Here is a 24,468-nt window from a genome sequence, read left to right on the forward strand (position 1 = left end):
GGAACACGAGGAAAAGGAAGATTGTAGCTCCGGAAACCTCTGCACTCAGTATTTTGCGGTGAATGCAGATGAGCGCCTCTTTTGTATGACGTTAAATCCTCTTATTGATCAGCAGATGAGGTCCTGTCCTCGCTCATACCTGCTTCAACTTCCAACAACTTTGTAGAGTTGGACGTCTCTCCGCTACCTCTTTTTTTTGTGGGGGTGGGAATGACTTCACAGATTATCAAATTACTGCGATAACAACTAAAGAAATGTGATAATTACTGCCAGGTAGGCACGCTAGCGGCAATGTCTGTCATATCTTCAGAGCGGAATTTGATTTCCTTTCTCTGGCAAACTGCAGTCTGCGCTTGCTACCCCGTTTGATTTCCTTTAATTTAGCGAGTCACACACAAACATGATGAGACTCATAAGTAAAACGGCCTCTTCTGTGCGTAACGTTGCACCGCGCAAGCTGCTCACATCCATCCCCGCCTTGAGGAATCCTCACCGCCTGGAGACGAGCCATTTCCATCCCTCCGTTTAAGGGTTTTGCATCATTAGCAGATGACGCCATCAAGGTTATTTCTATTTCATTGGCATCCAGCGCTGTGATCTAATCGTTTGCTTTTATACATTCCCTCCATACACGCTCCCCATTTTGAAAGCGTCGCTCCCCATTTTGAAAGCGTCACTGCCGGCTATTTTTGGAACGCTACTTGCCCGTGACAAATAGAAACGTACCTCCAGGCTTTAAAAGGAAATAAAAAGTATTTCTCTCTGTCTTGTGTCGGGGTTCATTCAAGCCGCCCCCTTACTCCCGCGATGAAAAACGGCCCCTCGCCGGACCGCCCCTGGGGATGGAGATTTGACGTAGCGGCGTCATTATCCGATCAACACATTACACACATGGAATATTGAGGCTGGAACGCCGATGTCCGAGGCCTCGTCTGTCCCGCTGGTTGGACGGAGGTTCCAGAGGACATAAAATATAGCAGAAAAAACGTGTTAACAAAGGAGCGCGAGGACGGCCATCTGGCGTCATGTGCGAGCCAGGGAGTAAGTCATCGATTCAGGAAAGCCAATTAAGACAGTACATAAAATTATAATCCAAAGCGTTAACGGCCTCCTGACAGTGGCTATCTTTATACGCAGCATGTGTCACATTGATTATACATTTTAAACATTATATTAGGGAAATTTGCTGTCAGAGATGAACCACCCACTGCACTCACTCCACCCGGCCCTCCCTGTTTGTGGTATGTGTGTGTTTGGGTGCAGGGAGTGTGTACTTGTGTTTATTGTCTCGGTGTATGTGCGTGTGTGTGTGCATGTGTGTCGAAGTGGTTTTCCTTTTTTCACAACAAAACAAAGTTAATTGTCTCAATTACCGATATTAATTGCAAATTACCCGCCATTGGTTCTCTGTGACTCACAATTTGGAGTTCATATCTCAGCTCTGCTCTGTGTTGATGTTGTTGTTGTGATGGTTATGATAATGGAGTTTTACTTTCACCGTCCTTAGTCTCTCTCTCTCTCTCTCTCGCTCTCTCTCTCTCTCTCTCTCACTCACTCACTCACTCACTCACTCACTCACTCACTCACTCACTCACTCACTCTCTCACCCTCACCCTCACTCTTAGTCTCACTCACTCACATGTACACACTCGCAGATAAACAACCTCAACATCTCAGGTTTCACATGTCGGCGGTTTTCGTGTCTTGAGTTTTGCTTTTGTCACCTTGCTTCGTCTTTGCTCCCCGTACGTGTAGAAATGTCTTTTATTGTGCGTGTTATTGCTTGGACAGCTCTGTGACTTGTCCATGGCGTACTAAAAGATGGATGGTCTGCGGGGCTGGCGTCCCTACAGAGGACAAGAAAGTGAGAAGGAGAAATTACTTTGAGATTTGAAATGTCACCGCTTTACAGGATCCCCTTCCCAAGCTCTGGCACTTTTTTTTGACTCGGTTGCTGAGGCAGTAGGAAGCTGTCGCTCGCTGACATTTGCCGTGTGTGTGTGGGCTGATGCCTGAGTCAGTCTTGTGTATGTTTGTTTGCCTGTTCGGTCACCGTCGCTGTGATGTAAGTGCAATGTCTGACGGGCTATTTTTAAGCCCACCGAGGAGTTGGGACCGCAAGGCCTGAGCATATCGCACTAATCGCAGCAGCAGTTACAGGAACATATGTCGCCTTTTATTGTTCCAACTACGTCGCGGCCTATTAGGGCAGATGGGCAGTGTCGTTATTCCCTCTTATTTCAGCTTCGTTCTCGATCTTATTCTTCGTTCTCTTCATTCTCTTATCTATTTAGATTAGTGTAATTTAGGAATACAGATGAACACTTGCTGTTTTTACTGCGGGATAGCGTTTAGATGGTGGAGAACGCACCACATCATCTTGCTAATCACCTGCGATGAGCAGATGCAAGGCAGATGTGTTGCTGCTGGCACAGGTGCTGCACAGCAACGTTGTCCAAGGTTTGTCTTGGAAGACTTGCAGCCTTGGTGCTACCGAGCAACCGTCTCCTTCTCAGTGTGCGGCTGTGTCCTTTAGACAGAGGAAGGAAGTGTGTGTGTGTGCGTGTGCGTGTGCGTGTGTGTGTGTGTGTGGGGTGTGGCGAAAGGAAAGGGAAACAGTGGGAGGAAGAGGAGAGCACAGTGCAGCCTGGAGAGTCTAATTACTGAGGCATAAGTATTCATGAGCTTGTCCTCGCTCGCTCGCTCGCTCGCTCACTCGTCCCTGCACTGGGCACGACTCTGGGCGCTGGCTTGGGGCCACTGTGAAACCAAGTGGAGAGGGTTGCCGAGCTTTTGCAGCGTCGCCGTGTTGCTGGCTTTGGAACCAACGCAGGTGGACTCACAAAACACTCCACTGCCTGGCTGGGAGTGAGGCCGCAGAGGAGGTACAGGAAGGAGACATATGGTGGCTCATGATTAAAAGTGTAAAGTTTGGTGCGAGTGAGCGTACACGTGCGAGGGAATGCTGTTATCAAACTAATCCCTGAAGGAAATTTTCAACACCCTGAACTCCATAAGCTGTATTTAGTCTTGGTCTGTTAAGACGACTTACAAAAACAAAAGTGTTTACCCTGCAACTATTTCTGTCCCAAAACGCACCACTTTACACTTTGTGCCACCTGAACTTTTTTAAGAGCTCAGGAATCTTTTAAGGCAGCGAGGAACCCATTTGGGAGCCAATCTAAAGTCCTAATGAAGTACATCTCACTTCATCTATTGGAACTAATTATTACTGATAGTTGAAAGCAGTGTCCAGAAACTTCACAGGGCTGTTTTCATTCCGTTCAAATGTATTGAGGAACTTGCTGAAGAATCCACCAAAACCATGAAGGAGTGATGAGGGAGAACAAGCTTAACATTCTCCAGAAATAGATGAATTTAGCAAACTATACTTACTCATTGCTGTAATTTCACCCCTTTTACCAATGAGTCTCACATTTGACCTCCTCCTGCCTTCACACCGTTGTGAAGTTGAAATCTTGAATCACGAATCTTGAATCAGGTTTGTCAGTCCGTCAAATAACATACAAACGTGTGTTGTAATCCTGCTTCAACACCTGTGGCACCCTGTGGCACCCTTTGGCATGCGCCTTTGCTTTCAAGCTGCTGTCAGGAGAGGTGGCGGTCAGCGTAACCGTCTCCCCGATAAGGCTTGAGTGGGTTAATCCAGCCAAGTTGCAGACTTTTCTCATGAAACAGAACTAGCCCCGTAGCGCCGATTGGCTTTACCCGTTTCATGATTTCACATGCTTTCACCTTCTATGCTTGAGTTTTCCTTTAAGCTGAGCATGAAAGCTTGAACGTCCTCTTGATACCAGCATATCTTTGAGCTGTGGAATTTGCTGCGAGCTGTTTGAGTCCGTTCCTTTTGAGGTCATTTGACTGTACGCCGCTCCTTTAGTACGCATGGCTCCCTGGCTGTCGATGGCAGCGCGGTGGCGCCCGCTGACAGCCACCATTACTCTAATTAGTCTGCACCGATTGCTGTTGTAACCTAGAGGGCAGTGAGGCAGATGATCCTAATCAGGCCTTATCAGCGCCAAATGTTTTGATCGTGGATTTTGATGCAGTAAAGATGAACTGATGGGCTATAATACAGAGTGACGGTCCGCATTTGGGCAGCGGTTTGTCCGTGCAACATTTTTGTTTAAACGCTCTACATTTGTAGCAGCAGTTCCCATGAGTTCACTAATAAAAGGAATGCAGAGATATTTTCTGTTCTTCTGTGCTTTGCTATGCTGCAATAGGATGTTAAGTGTCTGACAAACATATAATTATAGTCAAGAATAGAAATCTCTGAATCCATATCCTGGTTTTCTAAGTACTATTAAGTGAAAAAAAACACGTAAAATATTATAATTATTTATATTTCAAGAGCGTCTCGACTAAGTTTACTTATGTCACTGTCAACACAGCTGCTTATGGTTCAAATGGAAATTGCAGCATCTGTGCCAGTACAAAAGACTAAGAGCAATATTCTGACACTTTTATTGGAAGGACCGTGAAAGACGTCGTAACTCAAGAAGAGTAATAAACATAATGTACTTTGATTTTTCTATATTCTGTGTAATGCAGCACAGGCCTGAGGTCAGACTTCCTCCCCCTTTTTTATACGATCCCGTCCACTGCGTTTGACATGTCAATCTGAACCTTTAATGTGCCTTTTGGCTGCATGAGTATGTTTTACATGCACGCACACACACAAACACACACACACACACACACACACACACACACACACACACACACACACACACACACACACAATAAACTCCCCTCACGCGTGTTCTGATCAGGATAAAACCTTCCCCTAAATCTAAACCAGACTTCAGGCAGCGTCAGACGTGGACCGTGGCCCCACCGTGAACCAGCAGTGTGCATCTTTGCCCTGTCAACCGCGTGTCTGCGCCTGGGCTTTGAGTTATAGCCGCCCGGGTCTCAGACCCATTCATCAGCCCTTCATTAAAACCCAAATCGCTTTTTCATTCACAGCCTTCTCCCTTCCCCTGCCCGACAAGTTCCACATCCTGCCTGTTAAATTTATAGGTCGTGTCTGTTGTTCAATTCCACGCGTTTGCAGCCCCCTCGTCTCTTTACACGGCGGGTAAGCTGATCTACAGACTGCGTAACCCGCATGGGGAGCCTCGTGGAAGCAAATAAGTTTTCATTTGGTCAACGTCAAAAAATAGAGGGGGAGGAGGCGTGGCTCCTACTTGGAGAGCGAGGGAGAAACGGGCCTGTTGAAAGGAACTCTCCAATGGCCTTTTCCTGTTCCGCTTTTGTTGGAGCTATCTCGACTGCTCCTTGTTATTCAGACCACACAATGGAGGTACAACACTGCCGGCTGCTCCCTCCCTCCATCCCTTCCTCCCTCCTTTCACCCCCCCGCCCCCCTCCTCCCCCATCCTTCAATCCTCCACATTATAAGCCATTTAAAGCGCTTTTTTTGGCAGAGTGGAGTCGAGGCAGGTGGAAGTGGAGTGTTCACAGACCCCTGACCATTCTCCGCTCGCAGGAAATTAGCCGCGTTATTGTGCCTCCGCCTCGGCAGCTTAGCCCCGCTCAGTGCAGCGTCAAAGCAAATATCTCATCAAAATTTCGGCACAGTAGTTGAGCACCTCTGTGATGTCCTTTCCCAACATCGGAGTCAGTTATTGTCCCTTTGCTACAACACCACGGGTAATCATCTCTATTTTCCCAGAGTGCTGTAATTGAGAATAAAGTTTGGTCATTGAGTGTTGGACGGTTGTTTCATTGATAATGTTGAAATAGCCATTTGATATTGATTTTTTTTTTTTGGAGCATAACAATTTGATTCTTTATCGCTCTGCTCATTATTTAACGTCTTTGCCGAGGGTCAATTAGTCAATCCTTTCCCTTGGCGTCTATTACTCCCTGTAATACGAAAGGGACATGTGACCTTTTCACGGGGTAAATAAATGTAGCGCAGGCCGCAGGGGGGAATCGGGGAAAACAGGATTGCACATTGTCGAAACCCAGAGAAATGAGAATAAAGTGCCACTGTTGTTTTTCCTCTCTGAGCTTTGGGGATTTATCATTAGCCAAAACACACACACTCGCTCACTCACACACACACACACACACACACACACACTCGCACAAGCACAGAGAAAACACTTTTTGACTTTCACCGTCATTCATTCATGTAGGCAGGCAGGCACGCTGGCCCTCCTCCACCCTTCTCCCCGCATCCGGAGGAGGGAGGTCAGGTTAAGTGTTGCGAGGGGGCAGCGCGCCTGTTTTTCCTCTTGGCTGGCAGCTTGCCCACATCAACAGCCCCTCTCTTCAAAAAGCACTAATGCGGCGGTCGGCGCTGACAGTGTTACTGACAATGAGTTACTATCTGCCAGACGCAGGAGCCCCCTCGCCCCCTCGCCCCCCCCCCCACGTCTGGACGCCGGTCCCTCTGAAAAACAGATCTGCAGCGAGAGCAAAGGTTAATCTAGCAGTGAGGCTCCACCGGCGACTCGCTCCACGGCCATGTGTGACTGAGAATAGGTTGGGAGGAATTAACACCCCTGCCTCAGGGATTGTTGACAGAGGTGCGCGTATCTGTCTGCGTCTGTCCGTGTGTGTGTGTTCTGTGTGTGTGACTGTTGATGATAGGAAGTGAGGAGGGGGGGGAAGGGACTAGATGAAGTGGTTTGGGGAGGAGGTTTTGTGTTCACAATCCATTATCTTCAGGGAGGAATCGCGTTGAATAAAGGTTGCTTCATGCCATTTCAAAGATGTAAGGCAAATACCAGCGACTGTGTAAACATGGCGTGGAGAGTGAGCATGCTGTCTTTCCTTTTGTCCTTTCCATCAGCCTGTCTCACTCCTGCTTCAGTTGTTTTCTTTACATCCATCGAGTGTGAGGTTCCAGCACCGCGCACCCACAACCTCTCGGAGCGGAAGGAGGAACAGTAACTTAACAAGACACAACCTTGTTAGTGTGTATGTGTGTGTGTGTGTGTGTGTGTTTATGGGGATGTATGTCTACATTTGGCTGAGTCAGCTGAGGTCAACTTGGTTCACAGCCTCCTAAGGAGAGAGTATTTAAACGGGCTGCCTACTGCCGTGCAGGCCGTCTGTTTCTAGTCCAAACAGCTCTGCTTGCTAAGCCCCTGTTGCCACACCACAGTCCTGCGCCCTCTGCCTGCAAGTGTCACACCGTCTCCACTGTTATTAAATCATAGCTACGGTTGAAGCAGAGAATAAATCAAATTCTTCACATGAGATTTAACAGATTTGCATATTTGCCGTAGCGATAAGCCGCGCATCGCAAGTCGGGATATTTTCAAGGATTTCTGGCTTCGAAGTCACACAGAAGGATTACCCAATTTTGTGCGTTTCTTCAGATTATCTGTGCGTGTTGTGCAACCACGGCGCAAATTGAGGGGTAAATAAGAAAAGAAGGAGAAAGCACCTCGGCACGCCGGCGCTGCCTCTTCACAGTCAATTAGGTACGTGAGACTTCTCCCGGCGATATTTCACTTTGGTTAATGCTTCTTCTGTCATCAACCCCAGTGTGTGTTTGTGCACGCATACGGTTGAGCGCAAGCATGAATGTCTGCGGGTCTTTGTGTGTGGGTGCCTGCGCTCACAAACCTGCCAAAATACCTTCATACAGCGGGATGGGGGAGAGGAGAGTGCCTGTGTGGGTGTGCATTTCTTTATCTGCTCTGCCTGCCGTGTTGAGTGATGGGTAATATGCTAAATGGGCCCTGTGTTTACTTCACCTGTGGCACCAGCAGGCCTCTCTGTGTGTGTGTGTGTGTGTGTGTGTGTGTGTGTGTGTGTGTGTGTGTGTGTGTGTGTGTGTGTGTGTGTGTGTATGTGTGTGTGTGTGTGTGTGTGTGTGTGTGTGTGTGTGTTTGCTGGGCTGTGACAGGGATGACTAATAATGCTTTAACTGCTCTGTCAAACTTCAATCACATTGACACTCTGCTCTGGTGAGGCTGTCTTGTTGGCTGAGTCGCTGTCACCGGACAGATGTAAGTGAATTGTGTCGTAGCACAAACGCGCCGACTGCAGGCCGGAGGTCAGGAGATCCGGTGAACGGGCGGCGCTCTGCTGCAGCGGCGGTACAAATTCAGATATGCATTTGTTTGGGTGTGGTTGTCTATTTACAGTACGTGTGGAGATGCAAATACACACTATGTGTTTGCATATGTGCGTGTGTGCGCTTGGGTAGCTGTTTGCATTTATGTGTGTGTGTGTGGGGGGGGGGGGGGGGGGGGTTCGAGGGTTAGTGGAGCAGTGAGGCCTTGTAGTGAGTCTCTCCAGGAGCGTGTGATTTACAAGCCTGGTGTGAGCGCTACTCCCATCCTCCTGCATAATGTCCCCATTAGAGACAGCAGACACTGTGGCTCTGTTCATCATTTAGCCCCAGCCACCAGCACACCTGGGGAGAGGGAGAGGGAGAGTGAGGGAGAGAAAAAGAGAGAGAGAGAGAGGGAGAGGAAGAGAGAGAGAGAGAGGGAGAGGGAGAGAGAGAGAGAGAGAGAGAGAGAGAGAGAGAGAGAGAGAGAGAGAGAGAGAGAGATCACAGTGCATTATTCCTTCATCAATTAGGGTCGTGACCATATGCTTCTGTGTACAATGGAGCACGAAATAGCGGAGTGGAGATGAAAACGGCGAGATGAAGACACAAATGTGGACAAGAAGAAGGAGACAGAAGTAAGCTACTAGCCACAGCCACGATAAAACCAGCATAAAGAACGCTCAGCTGCCTCACTGCTTCTCTTCCTCCTCCTCTTCCCCCTCCGTCGGCTCAATGTATTCTTTCTTTACTTATGTTTTTGTTTTGTCAGCCCGCGTTGGGTACCTGCGTTTGTTTTGGTCTGTCAGCCTCATTATGTGGAGCGAGTCGTCGGGGGACACGCGGGCTAACAACACCCCTGGGGAGGAGGAGGCGGAGGAAGAGGAAGAGAAGTGCTGGAGTGTGTGAAAACTATCTGGGAGTCATTCCAACACCCATTCACATTAATAACTTCACTACTACGGATAACAAACACTTCATGGAAAGATAGTCCTATTTGCTCAACATACTGGAGAGCCTGAGAAACGCCATTATACCGAATGTGCTGTGTATACTGGCAAACATTAGGAATATCGGCAAACATGGAGCAATGGCCAAAGTCTTTCTACAGTCGCCACTTCGCACTTTATCGCATTTATGCAACTACTTGCCCGGCTTATAACCAAAGGCAGATTGCATTCGGGTTTTCAGTGATTCATTTGTAAACAATATAGGCTTGTAGATAGCAGATCAAGGCACAGATATGAGATATGAGATATGTGCAGTGAGTGTAAACAAAACAGTCTGGAACTTTATGCACGTATTGTGAATTAGGTGGGGTTGTTCTTTTCAAATTAACCTATTTTTAATTGAGTAAAGCTTTTACTTTGTATCCTGATATCTTCAATTAGGCTTTTTCATGTTTTCTCAAAATGTGTTGCTCAGTTGCTCATTTCTAATACCGAGTTTTTCAGATGTTGTGTATCTCCTGCCCTCCCTTGCATCTTACGTATTACATTTTGCCTCTTCTGATGGGTTTAACGCTTGTAAAAGTAAAGTAAAGTAAACCCCCCCAAACCCCTCCAGGCTCCATCTCTGCCTCTCCACCCCCCCAAAAATAGAGCCTCAAAGTGGGGTCGATGGCAGAGATGACTGAAACACCTGCAGCTTAATCGCTTTTCTGGATCAATAGCGGCGCTCAGGTATCCAGCTTGTGTCCACATTGTCTCAGCGCTCGATTTAAATGAGCAACACTCCGAGAGTTCATCCTACACAAACACACACACACACACACACCAAACACACCCAAAGCACCTATTACCTCTGGCACAAACACTCCTTGCTGTTTTATCTGGGAAAGCAGCAGGTCCAGAAGGGGTGCTATGCTCTCCAAACACCTGCAAACCACTTGTGTCTTCCATCAAAGCTATTTACACTAGCAGCACATACTCACATTCACACCTACACACCCACACACCTACTACCGGACACACACACACACCTGCGTCTCCACTATAACTGGAGAAATAATTTAGTAGCTTGGCGAGGCCTTTTTTGCTCTTATATATGCACACGCGAGTGTTTGGTGCGAGTGTCTGGCTGCGGCTGCTTCTTACATGTGAAGCAAAGACCGAGCTGGAAGCGGCGCCGCATATTGAACAAGGTGTCTTGGCTCTTTAGGTGTATGTAGAACAGCGAGCACAGAGAGTTGTTTCAGTTTCTCCTGAAGCAAAGCAAGCGCTCGCATCGCACAAGTAAACACACTAGCCTCATCTGCCGGAGCCTGCAGAGGGAAGCGTCTGCCTGGAAGCTCTCTGCTGTCCTCTGCCAGACAGACAGACAACTGACCGCTTGGCCGTCTAAGCTGCATTCAGGATCTCAACATGTCATTCACTGGTTTTTTCTCAGTTACATTAGCAATCAGCAGAGGGCTCCGAAACAACAAAAATCCAAAATGTCAGCGCGGGGAAAAAAAACATAGAATGGCGGCGGGGTAGGTTGGATGTTGTCACAGTCTGGCCTGGATACTGTTGGGAAGATTGCGGGGGCCTGAGGGGAGGCTGATGTTTGGACTCCCCTCCAGTGTCAGTGGACAGCTGTGACATTTGTGCTGCCGGCTGGGCCAAAGCTCAAGCACCGGGGCATCTTGGATGGCAAATCAGATGAGGTCAGTTAGACACAGTGTGTGTGTGTGTGTGTGTGTGTGTGTGTGTGCATGTGTGTGTGTCTGTGTGTGTGTGTGAACCGTGTGGGCTGAGTGGCACACTATCACTCAAACGATTCCCTGTTTACTCCCTGTGGCAATGCAGGCGGAATGTAAGGTGTGTTAAATGACATTTGGTTTCATTAAACTGTGGTTTGGCATTCAGAATGCCTGTGAGAAAGAGGAATTATCAAGAGTGAGGCACATAAATAAAGAGACATATGATTGAAAATAAGAAAGCCAACACAGGAAAAAGAGTGGGCAGGTTGATGTAACAGAAAACAATCAAATGGAAGCAAGAACAAAGCTCATTTTCTGCACCTCTCTAACTCCGGATGCACCTACAACCATGGAGAGGATATATGTTCTCTCCTCCAACTGCAGGATAAAAGATGCTCCCTCTACCTGCTGATATAAATTGTAGTTCTTCTCCACTCTCCTCCTCCTCCTCCCCCCTCTCTCATTGGAGATTCTCACTCCCCTCATGCTATAAGGTCAAGATCCTCTGCTCAAAGTTTTTCTTTTAGCCTCCGGACTATTTTCTATCTGTTATTCCCTAAGTGCTGGAGAGCAGCGAGGCCTCCCCCAAGGAAAACCAAAGCCTGTCTCCCAAAATATACACACCTCCTCTGGCGTGTGAGCATACGGCGGCGCGGAGGTGAATTTAGTGTTTGCTTTTAATGGAAAGGATCGTCTTTGCCAGGAGGCATCTTAGAGGCCTGCTGGCGTTTATTGGAGACAGGAGGGGAGAGCGAAATCCTAACCCGGCGCCGGCTGTGGTCACCAACGGTTAAGCTGGACTCTGGGGGAGTATTCTCCTCTAATGGTGGTGTGTTCGTGTGTGTTGGTACAAGAGCTGTGGGTGAAGGTGTGTGTGTGTGTATTTGTATCAGTGTGGTGGAGCCACACTAACAAGATCCCAGAAGAGCGACACACTCGCGGTTAAGGGAGTGAGATCGCACTGCGCTCTTCCTCTCATTCGCACCGGCTTAGCTGCAGCGGTCCCTGTGGTGAAGAGCGCGCAGCTGGGGAATACCAAACTGAGGCATCAATTACCTGCATCTCACTCTATTGGCCAAGGGAGAACATGGGTAAATTGAATAACACTTTTCCTTTTTTGGACCGATGGCATACCTGCATACACACACACACACACACACGCACGCACACACACAGAGACACATGCAATCAGTGATTCATCCCAGTGGCACCCTTCACTGACAGGCTACAGTAACCGCCGCCCACTGCTGAGAATCCCTCTTAGTGCGAAAAAGAAGCCCGTCATATGATTGACTGGCTCACACCTCTGTATGACTGTTAAATCGTCTTATATGCACAGTCAATTCAGAGCTTAGTGCCTCCTCACCAAGCCCCCACGGGCCCCCAGGCAATAATGTGACTTTTATTGAAATTCTGCTCCAGTGGGTTCAAGGTGGCTGAAGGTCGTTTCAGCGCCGCAGACGACAAGACGCAGGGAGTGCGCACAGCCTCGAAACCTTCGCCGCTGTCTGTCTTCGCTGATAAAGAAATGTTGAATCCAAATGTCTTCTTTATAAGTTTTTAAGAAGTAAGTTGCTAGCTTTATTCTCTGGAAGAAAATAACATGCACATACACGTTTTGTATGTTTACATGCGAATGCAAACGTATGATTCTCATTCTGTCCCTCTACTCTCTGTCTGGATCTGCTGTAGGCGTCCATCGTGTCCATTTCCTTTAACATATCTTGCACGTGCCACGTCTCCCTGTTTTGCATGGGCCATTTATCTTCCTTTCTTTCAGCATAGATCGCTGCGACCACGTGATTTCCCGAGAAAATTTGTGACTCAGCTCAGGTTAGATCCATTCCAGGATAAGATAACACAAGGCGCTGCCACACGATGCCCACGCCGCCACACCGTCTCTCCGATTACTCCCTCCGTATCTAATTCAGCATCTCTCTTCGGACAGATATTGTTGTTATTCCATTTTTCCCTCACTCTCTCTCTCTCTCGCTCTCTCTCTCTCTATGGCCTCCATGCAGGCTCCACATATTATGGACTGGTTATCTCAGTTCAAGTGTGTGACAGTGTGACAGGAAAGGACAGTCGCTTCTGTCTATCTCTTTGCCCTCCTCACCCCAAGTTGTTATAAGGCGCATCCGGGCGCGTCACACTGAGATGCCATCTGATTCACTTGTACACACACACACACACACCTGACGTGCACATTATGGAATCCCTCTCACTTTTATCACTTTCATAAGCTTTCATTTACTATCCTAAAATCGAATGAAGGAATGTAGTTGGAGGTAATTGAGATGACATCATTTTGTTAAATCAGCGCTATTTTCTGGTCTGCTAGCGAAACAAAGACTCTGTAACTCAGCTCGGCAATAAGTAGAGCGGCGTGCTAAATGTCAGCCGCGCACCATCGCATTGCAGACCCTGGACTTGGTTCTTCTCTATCATTCTGTTCGTGTCTCCAGCCAGAAGAAGTGCTGATGGGGCCAAGTGAGGGCTAACATCTAACTTCCACATGTGATGTTTGGAAATGTCAACGTTACAGTGGATAGACTTTCACCCTTAAGACATTCTGCTTTGGGGGAAAAGACTAAGTTACATTGCCATTTTCTCCATGTCGGCTTTCCAACATAAACATGGTATTCAGAGCTTCATTCTCCTCTTTTTTTGAAGGACAGCTTTTCTTGGCACAGTTGTGCTGTAAAGTGATATTCCCCCAGGCCTTCGTGGTTCACTTCAGCACCGCTCCTGCTTTTAAACAGTGTATTGATCAAGACATTATTTTAGATGTGTCATTAATGTGATCAAATTGCAGCTTTGGAAAGACAGGAGAGTGGGTAGGTGCTGGAGTTGAAAAAAGACTAAGTGACAGTGGGTGGGTGTGGCTGACTGATCAGGAAACCAGCCAGAGCCTTGTTCCTGAGCCAGCGCACCATCGGGGAGTAGACTCTCGCTCTAAATGCTGTTTTGTGAGGTGAGGAGCCTGATAAGAGTTGTAATTACCTCATTTTACTGCAGCAAATTGCCAGGTTTCTTAAAAGCAGACTGGCTGGCTGAGGTAATATCAGCCTTAATGAGTATTGTGATGATTGTGGGAGGCCGGCGCTGCTTCCATCTGGATTATTACCAGGTCACCACTGCAAGTGCGCTGCTAAAGGGAAACATTAGCAGAATCTGGGTTTCATAAATATAAGAAAACGATGTAGACTTTGTATCTACAACATTTATACATATAGTGATCAAGCCACACAGGCTATGTAATATGTATATGTGAATTCATGTTTAACTATTACTAGAGTTATACATTATGCACATGATGTGTAGAATTAGCTAGTTTCCTTAATGTTCAATTATTTACAAAGCCACTACACATACAGATCTTCAAGATATTTATTGATAAAGATTTAATATGCGCTCTCAGGTGAAAGTGGTCTGAACCTAAAAGTCATCGGCTGTGCATGTGTATGATCCAGACGTACATGACAGTGTAAGATCGCTGCCTTTTAAGAATGGTGCCCATGAGAATCAATTCAATAATGTCCTGCTAAACTTGAGGCAGAATTCCCTAAGTGATGTCATCACATCGCAGCTCACTGTTACAATCTATTATTGCGGGGGATCGAGTTTCTGATGTGTGTGAACGGGATGACGCATTGTTTGTCTGACTGCTGAACGGTGCATTTCTCCAAAATATGTGGGTTTGGATTAAAAGAACACAGTGGTATTATGTTTTGGAAAAGTTGTTTGGCTTAAATGAAAAGTTCTTTAACAGAAGTTCCACAACTTTTCAATTTTGTGGCGGAGCTTATACCAAAGTTTGCTCCTTATTATTTCTTCCTTTAGTACAGGAGGAGTTGTCTTTTAAGATAAAAGTAATGACGTTGTTTGTTTTAACTGACCTTTGGGATGAGAACAATCTCTGCTAAGATTATTCCCACCCGCTTTCCCCAAATTGCTAGAACATTGCCTCACTCCATTATTGCGCTTGAACATCAAATCAATACCTTTATGTATCAGCAAATGAACACCATCTAATTGCTGCGTTTCGTCTTCATGTCAAATGGAAAGACTTCAGACACGGACACATCTGCACACAGAGACACGCGCATCCTCGTACGTTCAACGGGTTTTGAGAGCGTATATGAGTGTGTTTTGAGTGTGTTGCCTATGCCGCATCAAACCACTGTAGCCTGGCATTAACAGAATGCAGATAGATGTGAAGAGTGAAGAGTGGGGCAGGGAATGAATGTGTAAAGGCAAAAAAGAAAAGAAATGCAGAATAATTGGAGAAATCTGATAGAAATTGGGGAGGCAAAGAGCACAAGAGGAGGAGGAATGATGCAGTGGAAGTAAGAGGGGGGGGGGGGAAGAGGAGAAGAGAAGAAGGTTGTTGTAAGGGGAGAGCGAAGGATGGGAGGGGGGCGGGGGGCTTTATGATGAATTAAAGATGACACTCTCCGGCAGTGTGGTTTCTAAAGATCACTCTGTCTGCTAATGCAATGTTAATGAATGCAAATGATGTTCCTAACCTCTCTTCCCTGACCGGAGAAGGAGAGGAACGAAGAGGGGGAGCCAGATAGATTGATAGATAGATGGAGAGAGGAGGAGGAGGCGAAGACGGAGAGAGAGAGAGAAATCTGTGATATGCCAATAGCTGAATCACTGACTGACCGCTGTGGTGGGGTTAGATGCGTGTGTGTTTGTGTGTGTCTCCACCGCCTCTAGGTGCATGCCATCATTCTCTTCCACAACAAGTCTATTACAAACCACCAATAAAGAAGAGAGAGCGGCTGCAAGTAGCCATGCACATTTGAAACAATTTTGTTAACCGATAGTTAAAGCGTCGTGTCAATCAATAATTGATAAACCGTTAACACCACTAGGAGCAGCAGTCACACTGATGCACTATTAAAGCGGGGGGGTGTATCCAACCGTTAAGAACTTGTATATCCATTGGTTACTAAAGACACTTAAAACACCACAACTCAGATTTACAGTGATGCTCTGGACCTTTGAGGTTTTGGATATATTAAGTTTTTCGGATTATTTATGTCTCAGCAAATGTCTTCCTTTAATTAGAAGCATAAAGCTTGTCCAGATCTCCAGAGAGACATTAGTCTTGCTGATCTTTATTTAAGAGTACAACCTGATGTGTACTACTAATTAAGTGTATCAGATCAGATGGAGCAAATATCCCGGGATAAACAAAATATACGACATAGCTTGTATATCTGACATAATTACATCATCCTTCCTTTTTTGCTTAACCGCTTCAATTCTGGATCTACTAGTTACAAGGTTGAATCGTAAAGTTTGATGGGAAATAGCAGCCCAGATGTCGGAGGCCAAGAGTACGTCACCTTGCTGCGATGATAGAATAATTTCATTAAGCCTTCTACATAATGTATGTATATTAAGTTTTGTCTCTTGTGATGCATTTTTCCTAACATCTGCTGCTGATCTCACTCCGGCTTCCTCCTCCCCTCCCTCCTCTGTTTCTTGTGGCTTTCTCTCTTGTCTCCCAACGCTGACCTGGTCTTCTTTCACGCTGAAAATTGTGTTTTCACTCAGCCAGAACGAGTGACTAGGAGTCTGCTGTTGTAAGTGTGTGAGCGTGCAAGTGTGTGTGTGTGTGAGAGTGTGCGCGTGTGCGATTTACGATTTGTGAGCCTATTCATTTAATTCTGCCTGTAGCTCAGTGAAGCGGGACTTGTGTATCCCATCATTCTGCTGCAGTGTCTCAGAGGATGGCAGATTATTTTCTGTTCAATTTTCAAATCAGCCACATTGTCATTTCTGTCTTGAGGGAGACATAGAAGTAACACATTTCTTTTGATGTATTTCAGTTGACTCCTCTCTTTCCGTTGACTCTCCTGTATCTTCTATTTAAAGAGCGTGTGACTGACACAGTTTTAGTGCGCTGAAGATTACAAATGTGTCATGTCTGTGTTCGCAAGGATTGTCTTCTGTGTTAAATGTCTCAGATACAAACGCTTTCATATCCTTTCCACACAGAAGCAGTGCAGTGGCTATATATCTAACTGTACGACCCAAAACCCTACGAGAACAGCACACAGTCAGCACGTTTACATGCAGGTGAAACCCTCCCTTCTGCGTGTGATGGGTCAAACATGGAGGGTTGGTTTCATTGCAGGCCTATTTGTAAAAGTGATTTTTCAAATATTGCATAAACAACACAATCAGATTGAATACTCAGGAGTATCCTCTCTCCTTGAATATTATAAGGGATCCATTGCCCTAATCAATCTCCTGGTGCGTGTCCTCACCTGGTGTACTTCCTCTGCTAAGCCGATTGCGTAACAAGTTGTGTATTTTGCTCATGACGGAATCCTTTTAATTCCATAGAGCTCATGTGAATGTACTTCCCCGTTTGAGCACAAAGCTCTCCCACATGCTGGACTTGAGCCACTCCTCGAAAGCCGTAAAACGTCTCCACGGGGCCACTTACACTCAAATTTGTTTGGAAAATATTTCTCTGTTTCACTCTTTTCGAAACGGTTGCTCTTTTATTCATACATCCCCCGAGTGGACAGCTGATTAGTTTGGGAGACACAGCAGCCTTCACTCTTGTTTGTTTGTCACTTTGTTTTGCAGCCCCGTATTAAGATGCCACACTCAGCAGGCTACCAGGGGGCTTCATCATTGTTAAGTGCTCATTTCAATCCTGCTGATTTCTCCTCTTTGTTTTCCATGGCTGTCTTTCCGTCAGCCTCTAGCCTCTCTCTCATTTCTTTTCTATCCTCCCATCTTTCTGCCATTTCCCAGGAAAAGATAAATCCCTCTTAAATATGCTTGCTCAACGCTGCGGGATCTTATTTCAGGTTCGTGCGGCAATCACAAAGCGAAAGCCCCTCTTTCAGCCCAGCATCCAGCATCTGAACATGATTGTCTCATTGAATTACAAAGTGCACCAGCATCCTTGGAACAGGAGGACATGGTGCCAGAGCGTTAAAGGATAGATGAATGGGAAAGATGTGTTATGGGATGGGCTGGGAAATCCACAGAGGGTTATCTTCCATATTGACCGAGGAGGCAGAGAGCTTCAGAGAGACGCTTCAGCACATGTTCTATCGACCAACAGCCGTGCAATCATACAGACACACGCGGCCTCAAAGGGGGAAATTACACAGGCGTGGTAACGTACTGACTTGTAAACTGCTGAATTAAACATGCATAAATGCTCAAAGATGGTGGCGAGATTGGCTGACCAGTTCCTGCTGTGCTTCGTCCTCTGAACTCTTCTTTCTTCAGGGCCAAATCGCTCGCAGTATGTAATCATTGGCGTGCGTGTGATGTATCATGTGACTGGTTGCTGACGTGTAATTGTGTGAAGAGGGCTGGCTTATCGATCTGTAATGCGGGGCCCCATCAATGTTTAATGCAGTCTCTCTCGCTCATCCATTTCTCTCCCTCCCTTGCTCTATCCTTCTTTCTCTATCGGTGGAAACAGTCTACCATGTGGTATTGATCCGTCGCTCGCTGCTAATGAGAAGAGGCTGTGTTTTCTAGGATTGGAGCGCTGTCGGCCTTTGGTTACGGCATCAGTTTCGGGACTGCGTGTACTCGCCTTATTGTTAGACTGCTGAGGCTTGACATTTTGTTTGAAACGGTGGTTGTGCACACATCCTCAAAATGACAACAAACAACAAACATCTGCCTCTGTTGCTTTTTTCTTGAAAATATTAGACAGAATGAATGATTGTTGACACTGTTGAGTGAAATTGGAAGTTGTTTTGATTGTGTCTGGGTCCTCATAATTGCCCCCTGGTAAACATTCTGGAAAAAATTGATCCCCTGTCATGTTGGTATAAAGGTGTTTGGGCCTCAGGTGCAAATTCCTGCCCCGAGATTCCAAACCTAATTTATTTCAGATCATCTGACTAGAATTGGGAATGGGTTCTGATTTTAGCTACTTGGTATTGGAAGCTAAATCAATAGAAACACATTCTAATCAAGTATTTAATCCTATATGTTATATGATATAATGTAAGCAAGTGAGTTTATTGTTTGATCTGCCCCCCAAACACATTTTGAGATACAGTGCATGAATGTCTTACTATAATACTGAGGTTATAATAGATACAACTGAGTAAAATATTGGCCTATGAGACAACCCACATCAACCCTATGATTCAGAGTTACTAATATTCTGTGATATACTTGCAATATATCCTCTGGCCTTGCAGCCCTTTGAATCCAAACCAGCCACTCTGACACCTACAAGCTTTTGTTTTCCAACAGATTTATGAGCCACACTTACACAGTCAACATTAAGCTCTCGGTGTTAATAATTTTCCCACAGACTAAACTGCTAGTGAACCCACTGTGTTTAATTTATTGGCGCTCACAGGTGGAGCTGACATTGCAGAATATAAATGAAGAAGAAAACACTCCGGGCTATCCTCCAAACATGAGGGACTACAGCTTGTTTGTACCTCTCCTGCCTTCCATCTCCAAATGACTCACTGTGAATAAAAAAAGAGTCAACGGAGAGTAAATGGGGGGTGTGGTCGCGAATAATTGCCATCAGAATCAGGGGACCCAACAGGGAATAAGGAGCAGTAATTGTTTTTATGAGGTTTTTATGGTCGAAGCTAAGGAGCAGTCCTCGGAGAAAATAAGCACCCGACTGCTTCAAATGAATGAAAGCAAATTAGGCTTACAGCTTTTTTTCTTTTGAACACGAAAATAATTGTGAACATACTTTAGAAATCTCCTTAAAGGGAAAATGAACTTACATGAAATACACCAGTTAGTCTGTTTTTTCCCCCTAAAATGTTGACGATTAGATCCCCCCCTTAAAGCCAGATTGCTTTACAACCACAGGTCATTGAATAATTTAAAACTTCAGTGGCAACATAATGTGCTTTATTACAATTCTCAAATGGGTCTTTTTTCTAAAAATGGAAATGGGAAGCAAACAAATCCATTCATGGATTGAGTAGTTCACCGCCCATTAAAAAAACTCTCACAAACACACACACACACACACACACACACACACACACACAGGCGTACACATGGGACATTTTCCAATTCCCCAGTGCCGGTGGACAGGTGTGTGAGCAATGGCAAGACAGTTGTTTGAGTCCCACCCCTCTGCTAATAAGCACTTAACATACTCATCTACTCATCCGTTACGTTTGGTATTCCCGCTAATGGCCGATGTAAGGTCACATGACGCAGCCCCTCCCCCCTCCCTTCCTCCCCAGAGGGCCTTTTGACCTTTATTTTTTCCTCTTACCTTCACCGTCTCATGCCTCCTTGCCCCTTCGTTTTCGCTTTAAAGGGAAATGGAAAAATGGTCTAGCGAGTGCATATGTGATTTGACTAAAGCTTCTGTGATTTCCCCTGAGAAAGAGTTGGCAGTCCCCACAACGCAGGCTGGCGCTTAGGGCTGTTTCATGCTCCTATCTCCCAGGCTGACAGCAGTTGTACAGCCAGGCAGGCAGGCAGCGCAATAGCTGGCTGGCTGGCTGGCTGGCTGGCTGTGGAAACGAGACAAGGCAGGGCTGATCTTCAGGAAATTGAAATACTCGGATGGAAGCCGGGTGTGAACAAGACTGTCACTGTAGGTATACACAGAAAATTGCTCTCCGACTTGGCTGGCGACTGTGTACGTATGACTCTTTGCGTGTGCGTGTGCAGCACTCGTGTGTCCCCGAGTGCTTATGCTCGTGTCGCCGAATTACCTTGGCTAATTGGTTTCGTGTCTGAGGACAGTTTCGTTCAGAAAGAGGGGATTGAGAATGAAAGTCCTCTCTCCTCCCCACCACCGGCTTGTCACTCTTCTTCAGCACGCTTATTCTTCAGCACTACTTGAACCGCAGATAACGCATCTTGAGTGTTCCAGCGTTTGGCATTATTTCTAAATTACTGGAAGTTCAGCGCAATTCCAAGCAAGCAACAGCTGCCGGTGTGTGTTTCCTGTGGAGGAGTAGGTAAGGGGAGGGCGACGAGTGCTGAAACCTCCTCCTGAGATCCTGAAGGAGAGAAGCGTCTGTCAGTTCTGTCTGTGCATTTAATCAGAGTACAAACTCTGTCTCATCCACAACATGCGTGGGTGTTGCTAGCCAACGGTTGGTTGTGGTGGTGGATAACTTCCAAGCTGAGCACGCAAGCACAGTTCTGTTTATTCCTCCATGCTATCTGTATCCAGTAGATACCATCACCCAGGCATACCATTCGCTCTTCTTCTTCTCCTCGCTGCTTTTATCTGTTTGGGCATAACAAACACAATGGAGGGCAAGCTGTGACAGGCGACATCGAAGACAGTGAAATACTCTTTGGTTTGCGTGCTGTAAGATGGAGGGCTTTGGCCAGAGAATAAACTGTCTGTTGCAGGGGAAATTATGAATCTATCATTACACCGCCGAGGAGGCAAATGTGTCACACGACCCCTCACGCCATAAATCTGCCAAATGAACGATTAGGGAGAGCGAGAGATAGAGAGGCAGAAGATGAGAGGGATTCATGGTAGCTGCCATGTTGCTTCCTTCTTACCTAGAGCTTTATTAGGCTTTGGGATTTCAATATGCCAGCAAACAAGACACAAATGATGCTGCGTGCTTAAGTATAAGTAAAAGTGATTTTTGGTATTTATATTACTAGTTTGCAGCAATAAATGTCCAGGCATCAGGCCAACAGGTTTAAGTTAGGGTTAGAGTTAGTAATGAAATGTCCACATATGAGGTCGCAGGATCACGGGGAGGTTAATGCACAATTTGACAAGTGCAAACCTGCAAGCTTCTCCCTGTAACCGACACGTGCATGCAAAAATATCCACTCGTTGGTTTGCATATCTCACAAATACACTTGCACCAACAAAGGCTGGATGTGTGCACTGTGGTTTCATGCAGCCATACAAATGTTTTGCACGTGTTCACACACACACACACACACACACACACACACACACACACACACACACACACACACGGGTCACAATACAAAGCTGAGCATTAAACGGCATGACAGAGGCTGTCGGCCTTCCCTTCCAGCAATGTACCAAGGCTTTGTTCCTGTGTCTCTTGTCTTAACAGAAGTCAAGCAGAGACGGATGAAATGCGGTGAAGGTTTCATCTCCACTCTGCTCATTGATGATAGTGTCAAGTGATCACCAGGCCTTGGATGTGGCACAGCTCTGGGGGTGCGGTGCTCAAAATAGTTTTTGGAAAGCTAACCGCTGTGTCTCTCTTTCTCTTTCTTTGCTACAGAGACCGTGATGGACACTCGGGTGGCCACAGCCGAGCTGGGCTGGACAGCATATCCAAACTCTGGGGTGAGTCTGTCTTTACAGAACACACTGGTTCTTCGCAAAACTTGAGATTCAAAACTTTCCACTTTTATAACTGGGTCTGTTGGCGGAGTCAGGCGGCTGGTTTGGTAAGTAGCAGAGTGAACAAAGTGCCACAAAGAGACAAACACTCATCCAGGCAGGCAGTAGGGTGAGTCATAGTGTATGGAGTTAGTACTGGCCAATACATCTCCTATTATGGGTATTATTTTCTCTCTCTTTACCTTCTCATAATGACTTAATGACACAATGGGTCCATGTAAGCCCAAGACCCCAGTACCTAAGTCGCAGCAAATGGAGGCTGGGGGGATGCCGTAGACATAATGATACTGTAATGATACATTTATGCAGGGAAGTGGAGGTATTAGGATAAAATGGGGAGGAGGAGCAAAGAGGATGGAAACGCTCAGGGCTTTTCAGGTTTTAGGGAAACTATTGTTGAATTTCAGGTAGTGAGGTGCACATGAAAGGAGTGGAAGTGGGTGAAAGTGCCAAGTCATCGGAATGGGAACAGAGTTCTTCTTTGATAATTTTGAAGTAGTAATCAAAGTATCGGAAGCATGATTGCCCTATTACACTAATGGACTTAAAGTGAATTTTTAAAAATGTGTTCCCCGCGCTGTAACGCAATGAAAAGCTCCATCACCTGCGGCAGGAAGGATGGCAGCAGATATCCAGGACACACAGAGGCTGAGAGAGGCATTTCCTGGGTCTTTGGGTCTTTATGAGACATTTTACTCAACAGTAAAAGGAGCTTTTAATATGCCAGAACAGAGCCTTGACAGTTTTTAGAAAGTGTCTGTTCATTGAAGTGTCATGTTTTTTTGTCTTGAAGACATTTGTCTTCTTGAAGAATTCAATGGAATAATGAAATAACCAAGTATGTGAAGGTGTGTGTGCAGGAGAAACAGGGCTGGGACTGTCTTCACTTTGTTATCTACCACACATGGTTTAGTTGGGCTGAATTGGATTGTGAGTGATTGTGTAGATTCTCTCAAAATGAATTAATGTCTGGTTCGACAATTTATGTCTGAGCAAACACACTATATTTTGAAATTTACACGTTTTTCCAGCTGAGTTCACTTGTCGTCCAATATCAAGTACGAGCCCTCACAGCTCCAAAAGTAGCCCCAAGCTCTGTAAGAACACAAGGAAACACTATTCAAAACCTGTGCGTGTGTGTGTGTGTGTGTGTGTGTGTGGTGTGTTATCAAACAAAATGAAAGAAACCTCAAGAGGGCCCAGGCACTGTCCAATGTCCGTACATCAACAATAACGTAAAGTCATTCATTGCCACACGATTCTTAGCGTTTCTGAGCCCTTATTCTCAGTGCAGAGCAGGTACGGCGTAAGACCTCCTGAGTAGAGATGTCTGCCCTGCTATTTCCATCTACGCCTGTTCAGCTGAGCAGGCCTCCAGGCACACAGAGCCTCTTGTCTGTGTTGAGCATAGTTTTTTAAGCTGCTTTTGTTGTAAGGATCGGGAGTGGGAGAGCTTTGCTGTAGGGAGAATAGGCTCGTAGCGGCTCACTGCTGACTCCCTCCACCTCGGAATGGGAGCGAGATGCAGAGTAAACGTGTACAAATTCACCAGCGCATGTTTACATTTTTGCCCTCTTGACAGCGCCTCCAACACGCACACATACACACATACACACATACACACACACATGACAGTGAAGGATTTATGTTGCCTGTGAGATAAGGGTGTAATTACGTCAGGTCAGGTCAATGGCAGACAATTTCCCCAATATGTATTTAATCATAAATATAATATATAAATATAACCCCCTAATGCCCAGAGGTTAACCATCCATCTTTCACTCCCATATCTCAGACTGCGAGCGTATTATACATCAGCTACAAGTCACAGGTGAAGGTAAACTCTTATCGATGATGGAACCAATAGCGCCGCCTCCACAGGGGTGAGGTGAACAGTGGTGTAGATGATGTACAATGATTCACTTTACAGCCTGATAAACCACACCTCAAGATCTCTCCCTCACACACACCCACACTCTTACCCCCCAAAAAACAGATTAAAAGCACACACACCAGCGTTGCTTCTCTGTTATCCGATACATCTCATTAATTTCCTTTAATAACTTATCCTTTAGGAGGTTGTAAGAAGCTTATGTGTGTGGGTGTGTTTGTGTTTGTCTGACCTCAAGGGTTAATTTTGAAGGATTGCATAAGCGACGTCATTAGTTCCAGTGGTGTAAACGCGAGGACACATCAGGGTTGCTGCCGTGTGTGAATGTGTAATGTACTGACAGTATGCAGATGAACACTCACTTATGTGTCACTTTCTGTCAGAGAGCTCACGAGGACAGGCAACCACAGCGTTATTTCCAATTTCTTAATACCTCAGTGGATATAAAGACTTATTTCTCCCTCCCTTCCTGTCTGTAGGCTTCCCCCTCC

General features: G+C 46.0%; 1 protein-coding gene across 2 annotated transcripts in view; it reads left to right on the forward strand.

Moving 5' to 3' along the window:
- Positions 1–24,468, forward strand: part of ephb1 (EPH receptor B1) — a 129,111-nt gene that overhangs the window by 22,117 nt on the left and 82,526 nt on the right. For both annotated transcript variants that reach the window (XM_076144889.1, XM_076144890.1), the window contains exon 2: positions 21,965–22,029. In XM_076144889.1, the coding sequence (XP_076001004.1) occupies positions 21,965–22,029 (65 nt within the window). The remainder of the gene's footprint in view (positions 1–21,964; positions 22,030–24,468) is intronic.

Source organism: Genypterus blacodes, unplaced genomic scaffold (genome assembly GCF_046128005.1).
Source record: "Genypterus blacodes isolate CSIRO-AG114 ecotype Tasmania unplaced genomic scaffold, CSIRO-AGI_Gbla_v1 ptg000029l_1, whole genome shotgun sequence".
Taxonomy (NCBI): domain Eukaryota; kingdom Metazoa; phylum Chordata; class Actinopteri; order Ophidiiformes; family Ophidiidae; genus Genypterus; species Genypterus blacodes.